At 43.1% G+C, this 27,274-nt stretch overlaps 1 protein-coding gene and 1 long non-coding RNA gene across 2 annotated transcripts in view; both read left to right on the forward strand.

Moving 5' to 3' along the window:
* LOC126191003 (uncharacterized) overlaps positions 1–8,645 on the forward strand; it is a 54,641-nt gene extending 45,996 nt beyond the window's left edge. Inside the window, exon 3 of the long non-coding RNA XR_007538309.1 lies at positions 8,537–8,645. This is a non-coding gene — a long non-coding RNA (uncharacterized LOC126191003). The remainder of the gene's footprint in view (positions 1–8,536) is intronic.
* A 26-nt stretch (positions 8,646–8,671) lies between these two features.
* LOC126191002 (uncharacterized) overlaps positions 8,672–27,274 on the forward strand; it is a 132,612-nt gene continuing 114,009 nt past the window's right edge. The window contains exons 1-2 of the mRNA XM_049931684.1: positions 8,672–8,703; positions 25,166–25,311. Coding sequence (XP_049787641.1) covers positions 25,206–25,311 — 106 coding nt within the window. The 5' untranslated portion in view covers positions 8,672–8,703; positions 25,166–25,205. The remainder of the gene's footprint in view (positions 8,704–25,165; positions 25,312–27,274) is intronic.

Consider the following 27,274-nt stretch of genomic DNA (forward strand, 5'->3'; position numbering starts at 1 on the left):
TGAATTTACATAATTTTAAAGAATGATAGCGAATCTATTCAAAAATGTTTAATACGAATATTTAAATACTAACTGTTACTGGCCATATGTTGCTGTGACTCAGCCTGCTTAAACGGAAAAGAAGGCACACGTTTCTAATATCTATGGGAACTGAATGTACGTCACAGTCTCCTTCTCTCCCCTGACTCTGTCCATCCCTGCCTCCTCTTCTCTCTTTCCACGCCCTCCCTCCCACGCTCTCTGTCCGTCACTACCTCCCTCCTCACTCAGTCAATTTTCTCATCCCCCATCTCTCTCCATTTCATATTGCCCCTCTCTCTCACCCTATCTCTGTCCATGACCTCCTCCCCTTTTCTATGTCCACCTTCACATTTCTCTCTCTCTCTCTCTCTCTCTCTCTCTCCCTTTCTCTCTCTCCCTCTCTCCCCCTCTCTCCCCCCATCTTCTTCTGCCCCTCTCTCTGTCCATCTCGTCTATCTCCTCCTGACAGCTTTCCATACCCGTTTTCTCCCACCGCATTGTTCACCTCCTCTTCCCCTCTCCCTCTGACCGTTAGCCTTGGCTATTGTGACTGCATATTCAGCTTCTCTAGTAGTATTCTGTTAAGAAGCCAATAAGCCATAACTTTCCTGTTTGCTAACAACGTTTGACTATCATAACTTATGTATAAAAATGGTTCAAGTGGCTCTGAGCACTATGGGACGTAACATCTGAGGTCATCAGTCCCCTAGAACTTAGAACTACTTAAACCTAACCAACCTAAGTACATCACACACACCCATGCCCGAGGCAGAATTTGAACCTGCGACCGTAGCAGTCGCGCAGTTCCAGACTGACGCGCCTATAACCGCTCGGCCACACCGGCCGGCTATATGGTATGTATATTCAAAAATAGGTATACCAAAATAAGCGCGTTTTCGAATGCAGCAAGTTTCAAAGCAATCAGTGCAGAACTTATACGGATATTAAAGGTTTAGAAAACAAACATTTAAATTTTTAGCCGGCCGCGGTGGTCTAGCGGTTCTGGCGCTGCAGTCTGGAACCGCGGGACTGCTACGGTCGCAGGTTCGAATCCTGCCTCGGGCATGGGTGTGTGTGATGTCCTTAGGTTAGTTAGGTTTAAGTAGTTCTAAGTTCTAGGGGACTTATGACCTAAGATGTTGAGTCCCATAGTGCTCAGAGCCATTTAAATTTTTATTTATCTAGATGTAAATCTTTGTTTGTACAAAATCGTAAGTCTCCCAAAGTCCTCCAGACAACGCTTTGAAATTTTGACACAACGTGACATTCGCGCGTGTTTTTATATACCTATTGAATAGCCATATGGTGTACATAAATACTTAAATAACGTAAAAGGAGAATACGTCATTATGAAAAATTTGACGTGTATTGTTCCAACGGATATATCTCCGACCGTTTACATATACACACATCAAAAAAAGTTTTGCATCACCCCAGTTCCCAGAACTCCTGAAGATAGACGTTGACTGTGGACATTGAGTCAGAGCCACAGTCCCTTTGCCTGTTCAGAGATGTCACTAAACCCATCCAGAAATGTAAAGAACCATGCATGAGCAGCGCCTATTAGTATTAGACTGAGGGTGTCCGATAGCCGATACGTTCCAGTCATTCCACCAGGAAGGAGGTATACGGCTCGTGATGTCTGCGTAGACGGTCAATACCGCGGTTCGATCGCGTCCGAAGTGTTCCTTTGCGCCAGGAAGGTCTCTCAACAAGGGAAGTGTCCAGGCGTCCCGGAGTGAACCAAGGCGATGTTGTTCGGACATGGAGGAGAAACAGAGCGACAGGAACAGTCGATAATATATCTCGCTCAGGCCGCCCAAGGGCTACTACTGCAATGGATGACTGCTCCCTATGGATTATTGCTCGGAGGAACCCTGAGAGCAAGGCCACCATGTTCAATAATGCTTTTCGTGCAGCCACAGGACGTCGTGTTACGACTCAAACTGTGCGCAATAGGGTGCATGATGCGCAACTTCACTCCAGACGTCCATGGGAGGTCTATCTTTGCAACCACGACATCATGCAGCGCGATCCTCGGAGACGTGTTTGGAGGCAACCCGGTCAGGCTGAACGCCTTAGACACACTGTGCAGTGAGTGCAGCAAGGTGCAGGTTCCCCGCTGTTTTGGGGTGGCATTATGTGGGGCCGACGTACGCCGGTGGTGGTCATGGAAGGCGCCGTAACGGCTGTACGAGACGTGAATACCGTCCTTCGACCGACAGTGCAACCATATCGGCAGCATATTGGCGAGTCATTCGTCTTTATGGACGAAAATTTGCGCTCCCATCGTGCACATCTTGTACATAACTTTCTTCAGGATTACGTCATCGGTCTACTAGAGTGGCCAGCATGTTCTCCAGACATGAACCCTATCGAACATGCCTGGAATGGATTTAAAAGGGCTGCTTATGGACGACGTGACCCTCCAACCACTCAGGGATCTACGCAGAATCGCCGCTGAGGAGTGGGACAATCCGGACCAACAGTGCCTTGATGAACTTGTGGGTAGACGAATACAGGCATGCATCAATGCAAGAGGACGTGGTACTGGCTATTAGAGGTATCGGTGTGTACAGCAGTCTGGACCACCACCTCTTAAGGTCTCGCTTGTGGTGGTACAGCATGCACTGAGTGGTTTTCATGAGCAATAAATAGGGCGAAAACCATGTTTATGTTGATCTCTATTCCAATTTTCTGTACAGTTTCCAGAACTCTCGGAATCGAGGTGATGCAAAACTTTTTTTGAAGTGTTTGTATATGGTGAATCTCCTAAAATATTACGGAAATGAAAGTGCTGCTGATGTGCTGTTTTCACAGAATGGATTTTCAGGCGCTCCTATTTTTAACCAAGAAACAGATGTAATAATACTTAGAAAGTGTATTTTTGTACAGACATACAATATAACAATTCCTATTGACATTAACAGGCTAAAAGTAGAGTAATTTAAAATGTCAGTGACATCAGTTGCGGTAGTTTAACGGGAGTCGTTTGCGAGATATAGTATCGTGCAAAGTTGTTTGTGCCATTCATCGACGTATGCTAAATAAGATGTTATGTTTGCTTACAGTGTTTCCCTGAGTGCATTACGACTTGCTAGTCACTTAGTGTGTGACAGTCCAAGCAGAAGGTCGTGAGTTTACGATTGGATTTACCAATGCAGAAAGCCGACACGCTCATAGTGTATGGAGAGTGTAGGAAGAATGCAGTTCGTACCTGCAAAATATATGCGGAGAGATATCTCAATAGCCGTCAACCATCTCGGCAATTATTTGTCAGCCTCTTCAACCAGTTAGGTGAAAGTGGTAGTGTAACACGTAACGGAAGGAAACAGGTGACGACAGAAGAGAAGGAAATTAATGCTCTTGCTGCTGTTGCGCTTTTTCCGCACGTTAGCTCCCTCGCAATCACACGAGGAAGTAGTATGAGCGAGGCAAGAATTCTATACGTTCTACATCAACATAGGTTCCTTCCCCAATACCTCTCTCTCTATCAAGAGCTGCATGGGAACGATTATGAAAATCGTCTTAACCTATGTACATAGGCATTACGAAAGGATACTCCAGATGTATCATGTATCTTGCTTACAAGGGAACATCCCCATCGCACCCCCCTCAGATTTAGTTATAAGTTGGCACAATGGATAGGCCTTGAAAAACTGAACACAGATCAATCGAGAAAACAGGAAGAAGTTGTGTGGAACTATGAAAAAATAAGCAAAATATACAAACTGGGTCGTCCATGCGTAACATAGGCAATATTAAGGGCAATATGAGGCGAGGAGCGCCGTGGTCACGTGGTTAGCGTGAACAGCTGCGGAACGAGAGGTCCTTGGTTCAAATCTGCCCTCCATTGAAAATTTTGCTTTCTTTATTTTCGCAAAGTTATGATCTGTCCGTTCGTTCATTGACGTCTCTGTTCACTGTAATAAGTTTAGTGTCTGTGTTTTGCGACCGCACTGCAAAACCGTGTGATTAGTTGACGAAAGGACGTGCCCCTCCAATGGGAACCGAAAACATTTGATCGCAAGGTCATAGGTCAACCGATTCCTCCACAGGAAAACACGTCTGATATTTTGTATACGACACTGGTGACAGCATTTGCGTCGCATGACAGGAATATGTTGTCGACCCACCTAACTAGTACACTTAGCGAATGGGTGAAAAGTTTCTTCTACCTTGCCCGATTTAGGTTTTCTTGTGGATGTAATAATCACTCCAAAAAAAGTGATGAAAACATAAGAATTTTTCACATAAACTGAAAATAAAAAGTTAAAATTTTCGATCGAGGTAACCAAGGACCTCTCGTTCCGCAGCTGTTCACGCTAACCACGGTACCACGGAGCTCCTCGACTTACAGTGCTCTTAATATTGCCTATCTTACGCATGGACGACCCAGTTTGTATATTTTGCTTATTTTTTCATAGTTCCACACAACTTCTTCCTGTTTTCTCGATCGATCTGTGTTCAGTTTTTCAAGGCCTATCCACTGTGCCAACTTATAACTAAATCTGAGGGGGGTGCGATGGGGATGTTCCCTTGTTAGTAATGACACTATATTTTCCAGTCATGGTCAGGTGAACCGCCGAAACATGCACTATTGGTGTTTGACAGTCCCCGCTGGCTTCGTCAGGCCGAACGCCAGCGTCCATGGAGCTTAATCATGTGGTATGGGATAGTGAACTATGAGCACATAGACTCGTTTCTCGTAGACGGAACACTGAACGCACATAAGAATCGTAACCTCCTAAGAGACGATCTTCCACGGATGCTAGAAGACGTTCCTCTGCAGACTAGGTGGAATCTGTCGTACCAACGTGATGGCTGTCCAGCCAATAGTGCAAGAAGTACTACAGCATGGCTTCCCAAATTGTTTCTAAATCGTTGGATAGGACGCAGAGGACCTATATCTTGACTGACCGGTTCCCCGAATTTGAGGCCGTAGACTTTTTCTGTGGGAAAGCTGAAAGATGCTGTCTACAAGGACATTCGAACTACTCCCGATGATATGTGACGACGCATTACTACAGCCTGCCCGGACGTCTCCGGTGAAGTGCTAGTTCGTGTGCAGCAGTTGTTCCATGCCAGACTGGAAGAGTGCATTGCCCGTGCCGGTGGTCATTTTGAACAGTGATGGTCAGTTTTCTAGTTACTGGTCAGAATCCACATAACTAGTGCATGCACTTGTGTCGTGTTTTAATGTGTGCTACCACAGGTACTCCACAAGTTTCGGTACGGGAACTTTTGAAAATACGATGTCTCGTAAACGACTCCCACCAGAATCCCCCAACACACACCACTGACATTCTAATTTACCCTGCTTTTAGTCTCTTAATGTCAGTAGGCGCTATTGCATTTAAGAATATATATACAGGTTGGGTCACTAAATATTGCCACCTTGAAGAATAACTTTGCAAAAACAGACGTAATGTCTTAAGGGGTAACAGCAATCAGTGATTTTATAATGTTGCTTAAAATCCGTCTTGATTCCAAAAATTTTTTTTATTATTCATATGACCGGTTTCGGTTCATTCAGAACCATCTTCAGATCTGATATTTCAGTTACAGGAGTAACCCGTCCAAATCCAGCAACTTTCACATGCTACGTCACATGTAACATGCTACGTAGCATGTGAAAGTTGCTGGATTTGGATGGGTTACTCCTGTAACTGAAATATCAGATCTGAAGATGGTTCTGAATGAACCGAAACCGGTCATATGAATAATAAAAAATTTTTTGCAATCAAGACGGATTTTAAGCAACATTGAAGAATAACTCCTCACGTACGATAGCAGCTGAAACGTTTGTGGGACAAATGTTGCATGGGACAACGGGGGCCATAATATGACGTTGGTTTTTTGTTACTAGGCGGGGTGGCGTCAGAGAGATGAAGATCATTTTTTTAATTGGGACGCTATAGCTTGGTACTCATTTTCTGATAGAGGCTGTCGAGACGAATCCAATGATGGGTAACACTAAGGTCTTTGAACGTCAACGAAGGTCAAAAAGTGTCCGAAGTGATGACCATTGGTATCAATGCAGTGCTGCGATCTTCTTATCATGGATTGACTGGTATTCCTTATCACTTAGGCGCTTATCGAAGCACATGCTCTGACAATTCTCTCTCGTATATCGTGCAGATAGTAAATATTCGCCGAATACGGGGTATCCATCCAACGTGCCGTTGACATGTAAGGACCATTCGACCGTTTTGCAAATACAACACTAATACGAATGGTGAGACTAGTATCGTCGAATCAAGCGATTGTGAATGATGTATCCCTTTGAAGAACAAGTAGATACGCTTCTCATTTAAGGAGAATGCCAACGAAATACAGTGAGCGCTAGAGACTTAAACGCTGAAAGTGCATGGGGGCTTAATTAAAATAAGAATGCAAATATTTTTTTTAGTAGCTGTCTGTCCGATTACGCAAGTCTCGTAAACGGCTGGCCCTGACTAGTATTAGTACGCAATCTGACTGCTTAGAATCACAACAAAGAATGTCAGAAAATTTTCGTTAACACAGTTAATTAATTAAGTCCCCAGCAACTATAAAACCTACGAAACCAACAAAGCACAAATGTAGCTGTTCTGTATGTGGTAGTATGACTCAACGCACATCTGGCACGGTTCTTCTTCAACAAGACAAGAATTTTTAAATACCAATTGTACTGACGTGATAAAAGAAAATTACAAATACTATAATTGTGCAAGAAAACCAAAATTACACTCTAATACAAGAACACACGCCAGATGCTTTGTTGACTGAACCTGTAATGACACATTATTCAGGTCACTGAAAGAATAAAAGAATAAAAGAAAATACCTCCATATATATTGACGAAATGCACTCTGACCATTACAATATCTCCATTAGAACAACATCTGCTATCTCTCCCATCAAACCACTGCATAAAACATGGAACAACACTCTCCACTACCACATCTCACTCTGACTTCACGACAAGCAGTGTCCACCACAACTTCTCGGTAAGAACTGCCTGCCGCTACTTTTCAATAATCACTGCCAGTGGAGGCGGCGGAACAATACTCTCTGGCGCGATCTTTGGCGCTGTGGCTCAGTGTAGCCACCTTTCAAAAGATATCCTCAACGTACTCACCCTACACGTCGTACGTTTATGTATGTGTATGTCTAACTGAGAAAAACTGGATCTCTAACGCATCGGAAACATATCCGGCAAAGGAAAGTTACTAACGAGGAAAGGGAAATTGGTACACTTGTCACTGTGGTTCGAGATCCTTGTGTAAGTTCGCGTCAGATCGCTAGGGAATCTGTCATGAGCCAGAGTAGTGTTGTTCGTGTTCTGCATGGACATAAATATCATCCTTACCATATCAGTCTCCATTAAGAATGAACTGGTACGGATTGTACGCGTTACGCTAAATTCTGACAATGGGCTCAACTTCAGATTCAGAGGGATGACACATTTATTAGTTTTATTTTATTTACTGACGAGGCTACATTCACAAACCATGGAAATGTTAATTTGCATAACGTGATTTATTGGGCAACTGAAAATCCATGTTGGCAGCGGCAATTGCACACGAAAAACCGTGGTCGGTGAATGTATGATGTTGGATTCTGGAGGACAGAATTATAGGCTCCTACTTCATCGAAGTAAATCTTAATGGTAGAAAGTACTCCACATTCCTGCAAGAAACATTATGCCTGTTATTGGAAGAAATATGTTAAGAACAAGGAACAGAAAGCGGTATCAACACGATGGGTGTCCGGCACATTTTTCGCTGATGGCTAGAAATGAGTTGCAGAGACAATTCCCAAACCATTGGGTTGGACGCGGAGGAGATGTGTCGTGGTCGGCTCGTTCGCCAGACTTGACGCCTCTGGATTTTTACTTGTGGGGATTCGTAGACGACATTGTTTATAAAGACATTCCAACTACACCTGAAGATATGCGAGAGAGAATTGCCAGAGCATGTGCTTCGATAAGTGCCGATGTGATAAGGAATACCACTCAGTCCATAATAAGAAGATTGCAGTACTGCATTGGTACCAATGATCATCACTAAGAACACCTTATGTAAATGGACGTTCATGCCACATTTGTGACCTTCGTTTACCTTCAAAGACCTTACTGTTACACATCATTGGATTCGTCTCGATAGCCACTATCAGAAAATGAGTACCAAACTATAGCATCCTATTTAAAAAAAGTTGACCATATCTCTGGAGCGACCCCACCTAGCAACAAAAAACCAACGTCATATTATGGCCCCTGTTGTCCCATGCAACTTTTTTCCTACGAACTTTTCAGCTCCTATTATACTTTAGGAGTTATTCTTGGTGGCAAAAGTTATGGGCTATCACCTACAACTTGCACCGCAAATGTAGCGGAATATACTGTATATGTGTGTGTCTAAAACGTTTGCGATATACACGTACGTGTGTAGAAAGATAGATGTTTATAATGACACATTTACTGTCTCATATTTTCGCAAGTAGTTAATGGAAACGTGGCACGTATTTGCAGTTTGATGAACGATGTGGGGCTGAAGACGACTGGCTCCTTTGGGCGTCAAAGTCAGATTGCGAGGCTCGCCGATGTACCAGCATCACTTCCGGCGTCGTCAACAGCAGCGTCATCGCCTCCCCGGGTTACCCGCGCTACTTCCAGCCAGGCATCGACAACTGTTACCGGTCAGTAACTCTAGCTTTACTGATGTCAGTATAGCGATATGTTCTTGACGAATGCTGATAAGCGATCAAGCTTGATATATCTCTCCATGCTGAAGTGATGGGGCCTACTGTCACCTAAGGAATCAAAGCAATTCACCATAAAGCGACTTACGTCTCTTAAATACTACATGCGACTGTCTTTCATACTGAAACTAACTCTTTATTTTTTTTTTTTTTTTTATTAAACACTGACCTACAGAATTTTCCCTGACAAAGGCACCTCAGACTTAACCTATTCATTTACTGCCCGCAATATACAAGCCCAACGCAATCTGACTACTTTACGTTGATAACATGACTTTCAATAATTAACACAAAAGAATGGCCCTGAGTTGCAAGAAATCCTGACAATAATACAAATCAAATAAATATTAAATTAATGAAATATGAAACTACCTCCAACTCTGTTAATTGCCTAAACTCTTTTCAGTCACGAATCCCGATAGTGGAAACCAAACTCTTTTTCATAAGTCACTTACCTCACAGAAAATCTTCATAACACGAATTACACCAATTGCAGAAAGAAGCAGCAACAGCTAGCTAAATAAAAGGATTCTAACTACTACAGACTCTAACTGCTAGGAGGCATATGGTTAGCAAAATAAAGAATTTGTTGAAAAGCAAGAATTGTATTTAGAAAATTTTTCATTATTCATGTGACATCCAGTTCCAAAAATTACATAGTTGTCAATAATTCTACTACCCAAACATTAGCAACCATACATCCACTAACATACCTTTCCTTGTATGTTTTCTTATAAGAAGTTTCATCTCAGTCCTACCATCACAAAGTCTCCACAAAGAAACACATGGCCATACAATTCTCCATCCACTTGCTAACTGCTAGTCCCTCCAACCACAGAAGCTCCTTCCGAGGGCGCAGAGCGATGTCAGCGATATTACCACAGTCTATTGCGCTGCCAACATACAGACAGGCTACTTACAATACAACACCATACCACCTTTTTAGATCATATTAGCACGCTATTCAGGACTAATCCAACCCGAAGATAACTGGAGAACTGTCCCATTGACGTGATATTCTGTCTACCTTCGCTGCGTATGTGTGTTCGTTTTGCAGCATTTTGACAAACACGGAGAGTGATGTCAGTTTAAGTAATTCTTAGAACCTGACGTTTAGGTTTACTGGAAACGCTATGACCGTCTGGTGAATTAGAGTCGAAAATGATGGAAGAATGCCGGATAACAAGTACAGGCCGGCCGGGGTGGCCGAGCGGTTCTAGGCACTACAGTCTGGAGCCGCGCGACCGCTACGGTCGCAGGTTCGAATCCTGCTTCGGGCATGGATGTGTGTGATGTCCTTAGGTTAGTTAGGTTTAATTAGTTCTAAGTTTTAGAGCACTGATGACCTCAGAAGTTAAGTCCCATAGTGCTCAGAGCCATTTGAACCATTTGAACAAGTACAGAACAAATAGCGTAGAAGGCGCATAAAATCGCGTTCAGTTGTAAACAGGGGAGAGTTGCCAACGAAGCCATAGAGTTTAATTGAAATTCAGACAACCAATATGTTTAACCTCTTATGCTAAAAGTTACGTTTTTAATAGTACACAGTGAAATGTATTAGTGGTTTACTGTCAGAAAAATGGTTTGATACACTCTGTCCGGTGCAAGCCTTCATCTCTACGTAAGTGCTGTAACTTCCATCCAATTGATTGATTACTGCAATACTTGGTCTCCCTCTAAATTTTTACCTCCACACATTCCTAAGATACCAAACCGACGATTCCGTAATGCCTCTGGACGTGTCCTATCAACCGATACCTTTTTTTTAGTCTACATCTGCATGACTGCTCCGTAATTCACACAAAGGTGCTTCGCAGAGAGTTTACACACCACTACCGAGCGAGGTGGCGCAGTGGTTATCACAGTGGACTCGCATTTGGGAGGATGGCGGTTCAAAACCCGCGCCCGGCAATCGAAATTTATATTTTCCGTTCAAAAATGTTCAAATGTGTGTGAAATCTTATGGAACTTAACTGCTAAGGTCGTCAGTCCCTAAGCTTACACACTACTTAACCTAAATTATCCTAAGAACAAACACACACCCATGCCCGAGGGAGGACTCGAACCTCCGCCGGGAGCAGCTTCACAGTCCATGACTGCAGCGCCTGAGACCGCTCGGCTAATCCCGCACGGCATGTTTTCCGTGATTTTCCTAAATCGTTCAAGGCAAATGCCCGGATGATTCCTTTGAAAAGGCATGGTCGATTTCCTTCCCCATCCTTCCCTAATCCGAGCTGGTGCTCCGTCTCTAACGACCACGTTGTCGACGGGACGTTAAACGCTCCTCCTCCACACGCCACTTTTTTCTCGACCGTTCCACTATCGAAAGGAGTGTTTTTGCATAATTAATTTTCACAGTACATATAAATGAGCACGTGGACAAAGTGGTAGTTCCATCAAGCATTTCGCGTATGACGCTGTTGCGTACACAGAAGTCGCAGTATCAGGAAATTGTAGCGAAGTACAAGAAGAGTTGCAGAGGATCAGCTCTTGGGCAGGGTTTGGGAAACGAATCTTGACATAAACAAATGTAAATCACTGTAGCCAGAAAGACCGACTATTTTGTGATTGCTCGCTTCCAAAACAGTAGCTGGAACCAGTAACATCCAAAAAAATTTATACCACTATGCATACGGAACGATTTGAAACGGAACGACCAAATAAAATTACCTGTCGTTGTGGCCGAGCGGTTCTAGGCGCTTCAGTCTGGAACCGGGCGACCGCTACGGTCGCAGGTTCAAATCCTGCCTCGGACATGGGTGTGTGTGATGTCCTTAGGTTAGTTAAGTTTAAGTATTTCTAAGTTCTAGGGGACTGATGACCTCGGATGGTAAATCCCATGGTGCTCAGAGCCATCTGAACCATTTTAACCTAATAAAATTAATGACTGCAGTCCACCCCTTTTTTCTACAAAAGACAACGTATAGCTCCGAATATAATTGATACGAAAAATACAACTTCTTATTTTTATGGTTTTGATTGCGAATCTAGAATTTTCCCCGGCGCACTGAATATTCTATGAGATTTCGGGATTTCAGCCGGATCATTTTGACTTCTTGCCAAGATATTTCGGCTGGCAACCGTCTAGCCATCTTCAGGTGAGTGTTCGCCACTGGAGGCTGCTAGTTCCGCGCCAAATTTTGCTATAAAGCCGACACCATGAACTACTAGCTTCCAGTGGCGGACACTCATCTGAAAATGGCTGGACAGTTGCCAGAATAGAATACAGAACATATTTAAAAAAAATTATTCCTGGTAATATTTAAATCCTCAAATGAATAAACACAAATCACCACAAAGAGATAGCTAAAAAAACCCTCTTTAGAACAATACTTGAGTAATACACTACTCGCCATTAAAATTACTACACCACGAAGATGACGTGCTACAGACGCGAAATTCAATTGACAGGAAGAAGATGCTGTGATATGCAAATGATTAGCTTGTCAGAGCATTCACACATGGTTGGCGCCGGTAGCAACACGTACAACGAGCTGACATGAGGAAAGTTTCCAACCGATTTCTCATACACAAGCAGCAGTTGACCGGCGTTTCCTGGTGAAACGTTGTTGTGATGCCTCGTGTAAGGAGGAGAAATGCGTACAATCACGTTATCGACTTTGATAAAGGTCGGATTGTAGCCTATCGCGATTGCGGTTTATCGTATCGCGACATTGCTGCTCGCGTTGGTCGAAATCCAATGACTGTTAGCAGAATATGGAATCGGTGGGTTCAGGAGAGTAATACAAAACGCTGTGTTGGATGCCAACGGCCTCGTATCACTAGCAGTCGAGATGACAGGCATCTTATCCGCATGGCTGTGACGGATCGTGTAGCCACGTCTCGATCGCTGAGTCAACAGATGGGGACGTTCGCAAGACAACAACCATCTGCACGAACAGTTCGACGACGTTTGCAGCAGCATGGACTATCAGCTCGGAGACCATCGCTGCGGTTACCCTTGATGCTGCATCACAGACAGGAGCGCCTGCGAAGGTGTACTCAACGACGAACGTGGGTGCACGAATGACAAAACGTCATTTTTTCGGATGAGCCAGTTTCTGTTTACAGCATCATGATGGTCCCATTGGCGACATCGCGGAGAACGCACATTCCAAGCGCGTATTCGTCATCGCCATACTGGCGTATCACCCGGCGTGATGGTATGGGGTGTCATTGGTTACACGTCTCGGTCACCTCTTGTTCGCATTGACGGCACTTTGAACAGTGGATGTTACATTTCAGATGTGTTACGACCCGTTGCTCTAGCCTTCATTCGATCCCTGTGAATCCTTACATTTCAGCAGGATAATGCACGACCGCATGTTGCAGGTCCTGTACAGGCCTTTCTGGATACAGAAAATGTTCGGCTGCTGCCCTGGCCAGCACATTCTCCAGATCTCTCACCAACTGAAAACGTCTGGTCAATGGTGGCCGAGCAACTGGCTCGTCACAGTACGCCAGTTACTACTCTTGATGAACTGTGGTATCGTGTTGAAGCTGCATGGGCAGCCATCCAAGCTCTATTTAACTCAATGCCCAGGCGTATTAAGGCCGTTATTACGGCCAGAGGTGGTTGTTCAGGGTACTGATTTCTCAGGATCTATGCACCCAAACTGCGTGAAAATGTAATCATATGTCAATTCTAGCATAATATATTTCTCCAATGAATACCCGATTATCATCTGCATTTCTTCTTGGTGTAGCAATTTTAATTGCCAGTAGTGTACTCATAAAACTACAACACGTACCAGATAGAACAGATAGAAGAAACAGAGAAGATCCACAGAAGAGCAGCTCGTTTCGTTACAGTTTTATTTCGTTGGCGCGACAGCCGCGCAGAGATGCTCAGCCAATTCCAGTGGCAGACGCAGCAAGAGAGGCGTACTGCATCATGGCGAGGTTTACTATGAAAGTTCTGAGAGCGTATGTTCCTGTCAAACAATATAGTGCTTTCACCCACGTACTGCATACCTCGCGAAAAAACCATGAACGTAAAATTAGAGACATTCAAGCTCACACGGAGGATTGCCAGCAATGATTCTTCCTGCAAACCATTGACGAGTGGCACAGAAAAGGGAGAAGTGACAGTGATACACGAAGTAGTCTCCGCCACACACCGTAAGGTGGCTTGCGGAGTTTTGATGTAGGCCTGCATGTAGAATAACACGTGGCAAAAATTAATACTTAAATCTTTGTGTGCGAACTCCGATTACTGTTATTTTATTACGATGGTCGTGTCCCACTGTGTAGGTGGGAGCCAACAAAATAATTTCGCATTAGGAGGAGAAAGTTGCTGACTGAAATTTCGTGAAAAGACCTCGCCACGTCGAAGGAATACTTTGTTTGAATGACCGCCATTGAAACACGAGCATCGTATTCGGAAGTCTCTCTTTCCTATTTCGCTATAAAACAAAGCGAGCTGCCATTCTTTACACGTTTTGTATATCCTTCGTAGGCCCGCCCGGTTAGCCGTGTGATCTAGCGCTCTGCTTTCCGGGCGGGAATGCGTGCCGGTCCCCGGCACGAATCCGCCCAGCGGATTAGTGTCGAGGTCCAGTGCGCTGGGCAGACTGTGGATGGGTTTAAGGGGGTTTTCCATCTGCCTCGGCGAATGCGGGCTGGTTCCCCTTATTCCGCCTCAGTTGCACTATGTCAGCGGTTGCTGCGCAAACACTTTCTCCACATACGTGTACACCATCACTACTCTACCACGAAAACATTGGGGTTACACTCCTCTGGTGTGCGACGTTGCCGGGGAGGGGGTGGTCCTCTGGGGCCGAACCACAAAATAACCGTGGGTTCTGCGTGGGGCGGCGCAGTGAGCGGACTACTGTAGCTTGTTGTGGGGTTGTGTACCACTATGGCTACGGCGGGGACGAAGCCTATCCCTCGTTTCTAACTCCCCAGTTCAATACAATACAATACACTACAATACAATGTCCTCCGTCAGTCCTAGTTGGGAAGGGTCCCATACTGTGCAGTGTTTCTTCAGTAGAGGACGGACAAACGCAGTGTAGGCAGTCTATGTAGTAGATCTGTCGCATCCTGTAAGTGCTCTACCAATAAAACGCAATCTGTGATTCGCCTTCCCACTTTTTTATGCGATTCTTCCAATTTTCCATAAATTTCTTTCCAGTAAATTTCTGATTCGGTACATCTCCATTAATTACTCGACATACCATTCTTCTGTAGCACTACATTTCAAAAGCTATTATCTTCTTGTCTAAACTGTTTATTGTCCACGTTTCACTTCAGCACAAAGCAAAACTCCAGCTCAATATTTTCACAAAAGACTTTTCAATGTTCTCTGGTTATTCGATGTTAACAAAATTTCCTTTTTCATAAACGATATTCCTGTTTATCTGAGATTTATATAATTTTTACGTCTGCCATCATCAGTAGTTTATCTATCCAAATAGCAAAACTCATCCAATACTTCCATAGTCTCACTTCGTTATGTAATTCCCTCACCATCATCTGATTTGACTGGCCTAAATTCCATTCCCTTGCTTTACTTTGGTTGAAGTTCATCATATAACTTCATTTCTAGACACTATCTATTGCATTCAGTGATCTGCGAAGTCATTTGCTTCCTTTGTCAGAATTACAGTGTCACCAGTAAACCTCAAAGGTTTTATTTCATCTCCCTGAAATTTAATTCCCTTTCAGAGTTTCTCATTTTTGCCCTTCAGTGCTTGATCAAGGAGTAGATTAACATCGGACAAGGCTTCCAAGTTTCTTTCTCATTTCTCAACTAGTACTTTCCTTTCATGTGTGTGTATTGAACCAGGGACATAGAAATGACGGAGCACACACCCCACCGCCGCCCTACACCGAACCGAGGATTATTGTGCAGTTCGGTCCCCGGTGGAGCAATCACCGACATAGTGTAACAGAGGTGGAATAAGGGGAACCAGCCCGCATTCGCAGAGGCAGATGGAAAACCGCCTAAAAACCATCCACAGGCTGGCCGGCACACCGGACCTCGACACTAAGCTGCCGGGCGGATTCGTGCCGGGGACCGGCACGCCTTCCCGCTCGGGAAGCAGCGCGTTAGACCGCGCGGCTGGCCGGGCGGGCCCCTTTCATGTACTTCGATACTTCTAACTGACTTTTGGTTTCTGTTGAAGTTATCTATAACTTTTCTCATCCTGTACGTCATCTCTGTTACCGAAATGTTTTTATATTTTGGTAAAGGTTCGTTTATCGTTGTTGTCGTACATGTAAATATAATTATTTTCTCTAAATTTTTGGACTGTGCGGCTGGCCCCGGCGGAGGTTCGAGTCCTCCCTCGGGCATGAGTATGTGTGTTTGTCCTTAGGATAATTTAGGTTAAGTAGTGTGTAAGCTTATGGACTGATGGCCTTAGCAGTTAAGTCCCACAGGATTTCACACATATTTGAATATTTTTTTCTACATTTTGACAAAAATTTCCTGTGGACATTCCACATCCGTCGATGGTAATATAATTCTGAAACCGATCGTGTGACTATTTTACAGTAATTAGCGATCCAGTCTTAATAATTTTTTTACTGAACAAAACTCTATCACATGACTTGATAATGACATTATGTAAATCCTTTCGTCTAATATCATGGCTCACAGTATCGAATAACGTGGATGAATGGAATGGCCAGTTGGGTTTGACACCCAGGATTACATCTACCTAAGGTAGGTAAAACCTTGACAAGTGAACTTACGAAAAGTAGAACTGGAGACGTCTACATGGTAGCGCGTACTACATCATGCCTTAATTTGAATGACAAATGCTTCCCCTGTCGAAATTGAGTGGACGATTTAGAGTGACTGTGGGTCTGTCATTACATTAACTATAGCTATTGTAGAACACGAGGTAAATGAAATACCAACAAACATTTTTAGGTATAACAGTAGTACGGAAGGTTTACCAATTACTATTTGCCTAATGGTTTATCTCTGAGAAATTTGTAAGATATAAATTAGTTTCTTTATGCCCTTTAGAAGCTAATTTATCTAGAGATAGCCTTAATTCGTCCAAACCTATCAATGGCTTCAGAAACAAGGGAATAATTGTTCTACACTCTCGAAATATTGAAAGTCAAAATGTTTATTTTAGCTTTATCACCATTAATGTTATCCACTCTAAAGCTTAAAGAGTGTTTTTTGTGGAAATAGCTAAGACATCTGTAAAAACGTTGGTTTTTAGACATCACTTTCCAGCGATTCGATCTTGCTTCAATGAAATGTTGGGCGAAGTGACTATTCTGTCATAATATTCTGTTTCTAAAAAATTCGCGTGTGTGACTGCATGTAAAATGCGGGTTTTCCTTCATCTGAATTAACGTCTGTCTCTTGTGAGGCGAACTGAGGAGCTACTTGATTGAAAAGTAGCGGCTCTGGTCTCGTAAACTGACATACGGTCGGAAGGGGAGAGCGGTGTGCTGACCACATACCCCTCCGTATCGGCATCCAGTGACGCCTGTGGTCTCAGGATGACACGGCGACCGGTCGGTACCGTTGGGCCTTCATGGCCTGTTCGGGCGGAGCTTAGTTTCTTAGCAATAACACCTCACAGTAAGAAAGAAGAACAGTAAAATGAACTGTAGAGCAACAAAGCGAAATGAATGTAATGAGATATATCAGTCTCTTTACATTAATACTAAATGCTGTGAAATGAGAGTTAAATGTGGCTTCTTCGAAATACTCTCCCCAACAACTGATGCACCGCTCCCAATGCCGTTTCCAGGATCGGAAGCAATCTTGGTGCGCCTCTTACTGCAAATTATAATAATTTAAGTTTTCTTTTATCTCGTCTGTCGTTGCAAGTCTTCGTCCTTCCAACCGTACTTTCTACTTAAGAAATAAAAAAATGTTCGCAGTGGCCAGGTCTGGATGAGTACGGAGGATGAGGTAGCACAGTGATTTGGTTTTTTGTGCAATAGTCACGCATGACTCATTAGCCGCGGGGCCAACTTAGCGGTAGCATGATGCATTCCAAGATGTGTTAGGATTTCATGACATGATCCAACTGAAATGTTACATTCTTCTACAATCCCTCCGACAGGCAGTTATCGATTGGCACACTCAGTGTCGTTGACGTAACTGACATGAGCGTCGTCGGTAGATGTCGAGAGTCATCCTGAACGAGGGTCATCTTTGGCTTCCGTCCGGCCATTTTTAAACCTAGTAAACCATCCCTAACACAGATTGCGGCTGAAGCACCGTAGGCTTCCTGCATCATTTGGCGTGTCTCTATGAAGGGTTTCTTGAGTTTCACGCAAAATCTAACGCAGACGCGTTGCTCCTGTAACTCTGTCATCTTGAAATTCACGAACTGTACGACACAACATTCTACGCAAATACAGCACTGAACAACTAACAGACATACAACAATGATTCTTCCGGGAGCTACACACTAGACACAAGCGTGTGCAGGGATGAAAACCACATTTCGCTCTAACACACCATTGACGCGAAATTACGCATGTTCCGGAATTGTTTGAACAGACCTCGTACTCGTAAAACTACTCGCAGGTAAGACAGATGATGAGATTGACTGGAAGAATTTTCAGTCATTTCCATACACAAAGGCGGTAGCTTGCAAAACCGTCGTTCGATTAATACTTGAGTGTTGCTCGTCAGTCTGCGATCCATACCTGATGGGACTGGTAGAGGAAATAGAGAAGAGCCAAACAGGAGCAGAGTGTTTTGTTACAGGTTCATTTAGTAAGCCTGGAAGTTTAATGGAGATGCTCAGTCAACCCCAGTGGCAGACGTTGCAAGAGAAGCGTCTTGCATCACCGTGTATTTCCCGAACGTGTGCGTTTCTAGATTGGTCAACCGACATATTGCTTGCTCTTACGTTGGCTAGCACACCCGTCAACCTGAGTATGGTTTTTAGGAAGTTTTCCACACCCGTTTAGACAAATGGTGGCTACGTCTGTAAAACACGTTTCAGAGAATACCACACACCAACATTTAAAACACAGTAACGCACAGAACAAAGTTTACACGATTCACAGGCAGATGGTGCACACGACTTCCCTCCGTTACGTTCCAATTACGACTATGGCGTCAAGGAGGGTATCCGGCCACAAAGTTAAAATAAAATGATATAAAACTTGCAAAATCTTAAAATACTCCGTACTAGACAGGTAAGAACGGGAAACTTAATGTTCCAAGGTAATAAGCGAAGCCGATGGCTGCCCGTTCTAGAGGCATGTGGAAGAACTATTCAGTCACTATTCACGCCAGATGCCGCTAGAGCCTAGACAACAGGAGTCTGGTAAATGATTTGGATTGTATAGTGTTTTGCGGAATTCAAATATGATGCTCGAAATGATAATCTAAGCCCATCAATATTGTAAATTACAGCACTCATTGCTAAAATTTAAGGTGATAACCTAGTCTTTTGTACTTGCTGTGGAAAAAAGTAACGTACGTGAAAAATAAACGAATTCAAAGTATGAAATTATTATACAGTTTTTCTTAGTGATCTGTAAGTTCATACAATCTGCATAATGTCGTTTCAACGTAGCTCATAAGATAAAGGATGTATTTAGTGTTTGAAGTAATAAATATACTGTATTTCTAATTAGACCTACTACTTATCTGTAATGAGGAATTTTCAAATAGTTTGTTCAACTACTCAACTGTATCCGTTTACGCTAATAAGCAACACCGTTGTTTCTTCACCAGAAAGACATAATAAGTCGTATTTTTATATAATTTCTATGTTTGCTATAAAAGGAGGCAATTGTTCGAGTAACTAAATTTTTTGAGTGCGATTTAAGAAATCCTTTATATTTTATTTGTTCTTACTTTATTTTTTATTTACACTTCAAGTTCCGTAGGGCCAAATTGAGGAACAAATCTCCAAGGTTATGAAATATGTCAGTACATGAAATTACAAAATAAAAGTAATAAAAGATAAAAATAAAATATTTATGAATCCGAAAAAAAGTCAATCGATAGGTTTAAGAAAACGCAATCAACAACATAACAAGAAACAACTTAATTTTTCAAGGAACTCCTCGACAGAATAGAAGGAGTGACCCATGAGGAAACTCTTCAGTTTCGATTTGAAAGGTCGTGGATTACTGCTAAGATTTTTTAACTGGAGCGGTAGCTTATCGAAAATGGATGCAGCAGGTTTGATTTCCGCCGAGTATTAACTGAATGAAAGCTCCTTATTCTTGGGAATAAGCTAGTATTGTAAACAAAAAAATTACAGTCAGGAATATATATACTGAGAGGCCAATGTCAAAATACCCAGATTCGTGAACACGGGTCGACAAGAGGTTCGTGAACTTACACCACTTTTTGCCCGAAGCGCCCATTTCTGTGCCAAAAATATCCTTTCAGAATGGCAAGAGTTACCCCAAAATATAATATCATACGACATAAGCGAATGAAAATAAGCAAAGTAGACTATTTTCAGTGTCGAATGATCACTCACTTCACTTCACTTTGAACAACATCCTGAAAGTGGGCTTTCCACGACAGTTTACTATCTATCTGAACATCTACAGAGATCAAAGCTCACACGTAGACTTACCGCGAATCGTTCTTCCCGCGAACTATCCACACCTGGAAGAGGAGAAGAGGGGAATGACTGTTTTACAGAAAGTGCTGTCCGCCACACACCGTAATGCCGCTTTCGGAATATAGATACAGATGTAGATGTCGACAATGTAAACATATCTGCGCTCTGTTTATTGGAAGTGACAGCAATGCCTTTGCGACTGTCGTATCGTCGCCGTTGGCGGCGCAGTGCTCCTGTCTACAAGACACTTAGATTGGTTCAAATGGCTCTGAGCACTATGGGACTCAACATCTTAGGTCATAAGTCCCCTAGAACTTAGAACTACTTAAACCCAACTAACCTAAGGACATCACACACACCCATGCCCGAGGCAGGATTCGAATCTGCGACCGTAGCAGTCCCGCGGTTCCGGACTGCAGCGCCAGTACCGCACGGCAGACACTTAGAGCAAGTGATATTGATTTGAGTGGTCAATTTAATAAGTAGCAGCTTATGGGTGGACCTGATGTATTTCGTTGACTACGAATGGAGTTCACGTGTGATGAAAAAGCTGTTTTTGGAGGCAGTACATGGCTGACCTTGGCTGTTGTTTGGGGCAATCATGCCGATTGATTTGATTCCGAAGATGAAGGAACCATTTCGTGGCATTCACTTCAGAACTGTTCCAGAGATTCAACGACAGACAGTAGACCGCTCCATTCGCACCATCAATAGAACAGGCTCTGCTAACGGTACATTACGCCTTCCACATCGTTGGCAACGGATTCTACACAACGCTGGTGACTACTCTGAAGGACAGTAACAGGTGCAAACATGTAACTCTTTTGTATCGGTTGTGAATAAGTAGTTGCCACTATTTAAGTTTCAACCCTCGTATTCACAGGATAAAATTATAAGACATACCCTTCGCAAAGCGTAAACTAGTAAAACATGACGTAACTGCCGCTGTAGGTAATCTAGACGCATACTAGTAGCGGGCTAATCGAAGCTCGCCAGCAGATATGGTTCGCAAATGACAAACTGCTTATCAAACTCAAAGGCCAAAGATTCGAGTTCCAAGATGTTGTTATTGTAAGGTACACATTCTTTTAACTCAAGTCAAGGAAGAATTCTACCCACAGTAGACTTCCAGATACATCCACTTTTATATTGAAGGGAGGCTGAAATAAGTTAAGATATTACTGTTATCAGTGTATTGAAGGAACATTTGTATTCCTCATACAAACTCAACCCCCCCCCCCCCCCATTTCCTACAGTCAATAGTTGCGTAAGGCTGTCGTGCCGCGGAGGCTTTCCTCAACGCGTGTAGAAATCAAAAATACCGAATGTGACTGATTGATCTTCGGTTCTATAGTGTTGGAGACTGATCATTAATTTTCAGTTTATTAGTTTTGGAGCTTATTCATTTCTACCATGTAACAAATCCCAGCAACAGTTTTGCCTTTTTTACAAACTCGCAGTTTGATTGCTGATTTTCATGCACTCTCCCTCACATTTCCCAGTTTAAAAATGTACTTTTGTGCTGATAATAATGTTTGCTTCTCCTGTCAATAGATTCCTTTTCTATTCATTTCGTATCTCATCGTTGTCGAATCCTCTTTAAGCCTCTACATTTTTGCGCCTCAGTTTGCAGCAGGCCTGTTGTCTGTCTTAGAATGCTATAACACCCCAATTGCACTTTCTCCTTTCCATTTTTATGCATACCTTCTGTGTAAGCACCGTGTCATGACCTAGATCTGTTAATTCCAAGACGGTTTCAATCACTTTCGTTTGCGAAATTAAATTTATAGCCTCTCTCCACTCTTGATATACCATTGTGCTGTTCTTTTCCAAGAAAAATACAAAATTTTACTCACATTGTTCTTAGGCTACCAATCGTCTATTCACGTGCATGGATGCATGGAGTTTTTCCGCACCGTATTTATTGTTCAGTTTCAGGCTATGCTCTGTAGGACAGCTACCCTAACACTTCTGATCTTACACAGTTGGAACACCATCTTCGGGTGATGATGATGTTTGTTGCACTGTAGCACTGATTTCTTCCAGCCTTTGTGATTCCTCGACTGAAAACACTGACATCTTGCTTGATGAAAAAAAAGACCATCCACCTTCCTGTAAGGCGACTTCTACACTCCTGGAAATGGAAAAAAGAACACATTGACACCGGTGTGTCAGACCCACCATACTTGCTCCGGACACTGCGAGAGGGCTGTACAAGCAATGATCACACGCACGGCACAGCGGACACACCAGGAACCGCGGTGTTGGCCGTCGAATGGCGCTAGCTGCGCAGCATTTGTGCACCGCCGCCGTCAGTGTCAGACAGTTTGCCGTGGCATACGGAGCTCCATCGCAGTCTTTAACAGTGGTAGCATGCCGCGACAGCGTGGACGTGAACCGTATGTGCAGTTGACGGACTTTGAGCGAGGGCGTATAGTGGGCATGCGGGAGGCCGGGTGGACGTACCGCCGAATTGCTCAACACGTGGGGCGTGAGGTCTCCACAGTACATCGATGTTGTCGCCAGTGGTCGGCGGAAGGTGCACGTGCCCGTCGACCTGGGACCGGACCGCAGCGACGCACGGATGCACGCCAAGACCGTAGGATCCTACGCAGTGCCGTAGGGGACCGCACCGCCACTTCCCAGCAAATTAGGGACGCTGTTGCTCCTGGGGTATCGGCGAGGACCATTTGCAACCATCTCCTTGAAGCTGGGCTACGGTCCCGCACACCGTTAGGCCATCTTCCGCTCACGCCCCAACATCGTGCAGCCCGCCTCCAGTGGTGTCGCGACAGGCGTGAATGGAGGGACGAATGGAGACGTGTCGTCTTCAGCGATGAGAGTTGCTTCTGCCTTGGTGCCAATGATGGTCGTATGCGTGTTTGGCGCCGTGCAGCTGAGCGCCACAATCAGGACTGCATACGACCGAGGCACACAGGGCCAACACCCGGCATCATGGTGTGGGGAGCGATATCCTACACTGGCCGTACACCACTGGTGATCGTCGAGGGGACACTGAAGAGTGCACGGTACATCCAAACCGTCATCGAACCCATCGTTCTACCATTCCTAGACCGGCAAGGGAACTTGCTGTTCCAACAGGACAATGCACGTCCGCATGTATCCCGTGCCACCCAACGTGCTCTAGAAGGTGTAAGTCAACTACCCTGGCCAGCAAGATCTCCGGATCTGTCCCCCATTGAGCATGTTTGGGACTGGATGAAGCGTCGTCTCACGCGGTCTGCACGTCCAGCACGAACGCTGGTCCAACTGAGGTGCCAGGTGGAAATGGCATGGCAAGCCGTTCCACAGGACTACATCCAGCATCTCTACGATCGTCTCCATGGGAGAATAGGAGCCTGCATTGCTGCGAAAGGTGGATATACACTGTACTAGTGCCGACATTGTGCATGCTCTGTTGCCTGTGTCTATGTGCCTGTGGTTCTGTCAGTGTGATCATGTGATGTATCTGACCCCAGGAATGTGTCAATAAAGTTTCCCCTTCCTGGGACAATGAATTCACGGTGTTCTTATTTCAATTTCCAGGAGTGTAATATAATCGCACAACAAAACTGCACATGTATTTTATTTTCCAAATATAAATTGTTCAATTAACCTCACCTATATAGATATACTGCTGCAGCTCTTGTCTGTACATTTGATATCTCTAACAGTTGTTGTCTCTCCCAAGGTACTTCCTCGCTCCTTATTAGTTAGTTCAGATCTTTTTAATTGTCATCCATACCAGCTGCTTCGGCTCTCCTGTGAAAAAAACATGTAGGATGGTCTGGTTTATTTTCTGGTCCACTAATATATGAATCAATAAATGAGTATACTCACTTACTTTTCAGGCCACATATACTAGCCACACTATACTAGCAGGGATCGTCTTCAGTATCCCCTGAGCTGTACAACTGTTTGCAAGCGTTACGAAATGTAGAGTCCACCTCTTCCTGACTTTAAAACACTTACATGAATGTTCCACTGTAACTCTTAACACTTCAAATTCACTACACTGAGTACTGTGCCGGCTTCCTGAAATTTATTGGTAGAGTAACACAGTAAAACTGTTAAATGAAAAAAATTACTCTTGTTAATTGTCTTAATAATTTTAATTACTTTATTAATTTTTAATTATATTATTAATTTTTTATTTTATTTTTATTTTTTAAACATATTAACAGATCTTCCGTCGGTTCTTGATAGAACAACATTATAATAAATGAAAAGCACCAGTTTGCTTTTGTTCTACAATATTGTAGAACAAAAGCTAACTGGTGCTTTTCATTTATTATTTTTTTAACATTTATTGAAAGCGTCATTGCTTTAAGTGTATTTTTGTGGATACGTTACAACTGTAAAGTACTGAACTGCGGATAAATATAGTTAATCTCCTTCCATTTCATGAAATGTGACCGCGTCATCTGTAATAAAACTACCAACGTTTCGGCTGCTGTTGCAGGCAGTCCTCAACAGGCTACAACAACAGCCCATATGTTGGCAGTTTTATTACATAAACGTGGCCACATCGCGTGACGGATTTTATTGAAATGGACCCCGGCAGCGTAAACATAATTCTCATAAATTATTACATTTACAAAGAATATTCGATACAGTTCCTCGGCAGTGATACGCCAAAGTTCTGATGCATAATTTTACATTTATCCTTTACAAGAATTTAACACCATTGCCCAAACAGAAATTAAATTGAACTTTTTATATATAATTAAATAAATACGTAACCACAAGGAGAAGGCTACATACCACGTCGAAAAAAATTAAGTCGCTGCTCTTCTTTGTAGAATCAGAGAAACTTTGAAAAACAAGGAACGTGTTAGCTTCTAAGAAACATAAATTTTCTATTTTTTCAGATTTTCGCTTAGCAATGAATCCTGTGCAATTGAATTTACTATGGAAGACTTCGATTTGCCTTCGAGTCCCAGCTGCACGGAAGGCTACGTGCAAACAGAAGAGGGAGGTCAGAGATACTGTGGAACTGCGCTGCTATCAAAGACATGTGAGTTTCTGTACATGCAATAACGTTGTTCACATTACATAAAATTGAACTCATTAATTTTAGTTTAATAATATACCAATCTGAGAACTTTTCTGCGAATGTTTCAAATACCGTTTCAATAAGCTGCTTTGTTATGTTTAAGGTGACGTAGATAGTACTTCCTGAATAACCTGCACTTCTCTCAGAACACAGTGACAGCTTCCACCTTCCACTCTGGACTTCCGTTTTCAATGTGTGTAATTTGTTGCGGTGCTTTATTAGAATCTTCGTTCTGTCTCCTGTTTATAATGCTCCTCGTTTTACTCCGGTGAAATTAATTTCGCCGTCGTAAATTACTGAGTTATCTACGCAACAAGCTTAAGAGCAAGCTACTGCAGAGCGGAAATTAAAGGTCTCCTCCTGCCTATAAACGTACAGCCCCGGGCTGTCTCGTAATACAACCCCGTTAGATAGGTAACACCCATCCTGCCGTTCATAAGCTCTTCACTTACGATCCGTTTGTCGGCTTCTCTTCCTCCTCTATTTGTATCTTGCTGTTTTGTTAAGCGATATCTGCAGAACATGAAAAATGTAATCGAATCTCCTCCTAAGGGAAATGTTTTCATTTTGTACATAACATCTGTATCGAAAAAACTGAGAAGGTATCACTAGAACATAAATACCTTATTAAGAACGTTTTAAGTGCCATACCATGAAACTGATTGGTTCTAAAGTCCAATAAGAAATTTCTAACAAGCTGATTCTTACAAAGAAGGAAACACCAACCACGCACTGTTTAAAATCCCATTTATTTACACAGATAGCGTTGTTACCAGTTTCGAATCGACAGATTCATCTTCATATGGCCATTCACCTTTTTATTACACTTATGGTTTCTTACATTGGTTATTGGCTATTTTCCTTTTTTTTCAAGTAAGGTAAGCAAATGTAACTTTTAATTTAAAAAAAAAAAACAGCACATTGTTTACTAAATGTGAGTGAATTCCTAAGGGACCAAACTGATGACGTCGTCGGTCCCAAGACTTACACACTACTTAAACTAACTTATGCTAGGGACAACACACACACCCATGACCGAGGGAGGACTCGAACCTCTGGTGGGAGGGGCCGCGCAATCCGTGACATGGCGCCTCAAACCGCGCTGCCACTCCGAGCGCCAAATGTAATTATTTGTGAACAGTTGTACGCAGATGAATTTGTGGTTCGAAACCTGTAACGACGCTATTTGTGTAAATTAACAGAATTATTAACTCCAGAGAGAAGCAAAGCTTGGCACAGATAACATGCGCCATCTACTGACGCATGTTTGAAAGACTTTCTACATGATTTGGCACTTGGATGAAGTCTAGCATCATACAACAGAGTGACGACAGCACAACAGAACTGAAAACTATTTTTGTTTTTCAAAAACTGGCACTTAGAAAGTTCTCTAATTTCACTCTTCATTTGAAGAAAGATATTATTTTTGCCCCAAAAGCCGGCCGGTGTGGCCGTGCGGTTCTAGGCACTTCAGTCTGGAACCACGTGACCGCTACGGTCGCAGGTTCGAATCCAGCCTCGGGCATGGATGTGTGTGATGTCCTTAGGTTAGTTAGGTTTAAGTAGTTCTAAGTTCTAGGGGACTGATGACCTCAGATGTTAAGTCCCATAGTGCTCAGAGCCATTTGAACCATTTTTTTTGCCCCAAAATTTAATATAAAATCTGTCATTTTGGCTTAAAAAACTTTATTCTCGACGACTGCTAATATGTATGACGTAATCCCTTATCTGCTCCCGAATAGTCAAGATTGTCTGTTCTGTCCTCGATGTATATACAGTTTATTCTTCAGATTGGTTGATACTGTCTAATTAATTAATTCAACAATTAAAAATGAATTAAATATGAAAAGATAGTTTCCGTCTGTGTTAACATATAGCATCAATATCAATATCTGTTTACGTCCGTATTTCAAAATACATTAGG

Source organism: Schistocerca cancellata, chromosome 6 (assembly GCF_023864275.1).
Source record: "Schistocerca cancellata isolate TAMUIC-IGC-003103 chromosome 6, iqSchCanc2.1, whole genome shotgun sequence".
NCBI lineage: Eukaryota > Metazoa > Arthropoda > Insecta > Orthoptera > Acrididae > Schistocerca > Schistocerca cancellata.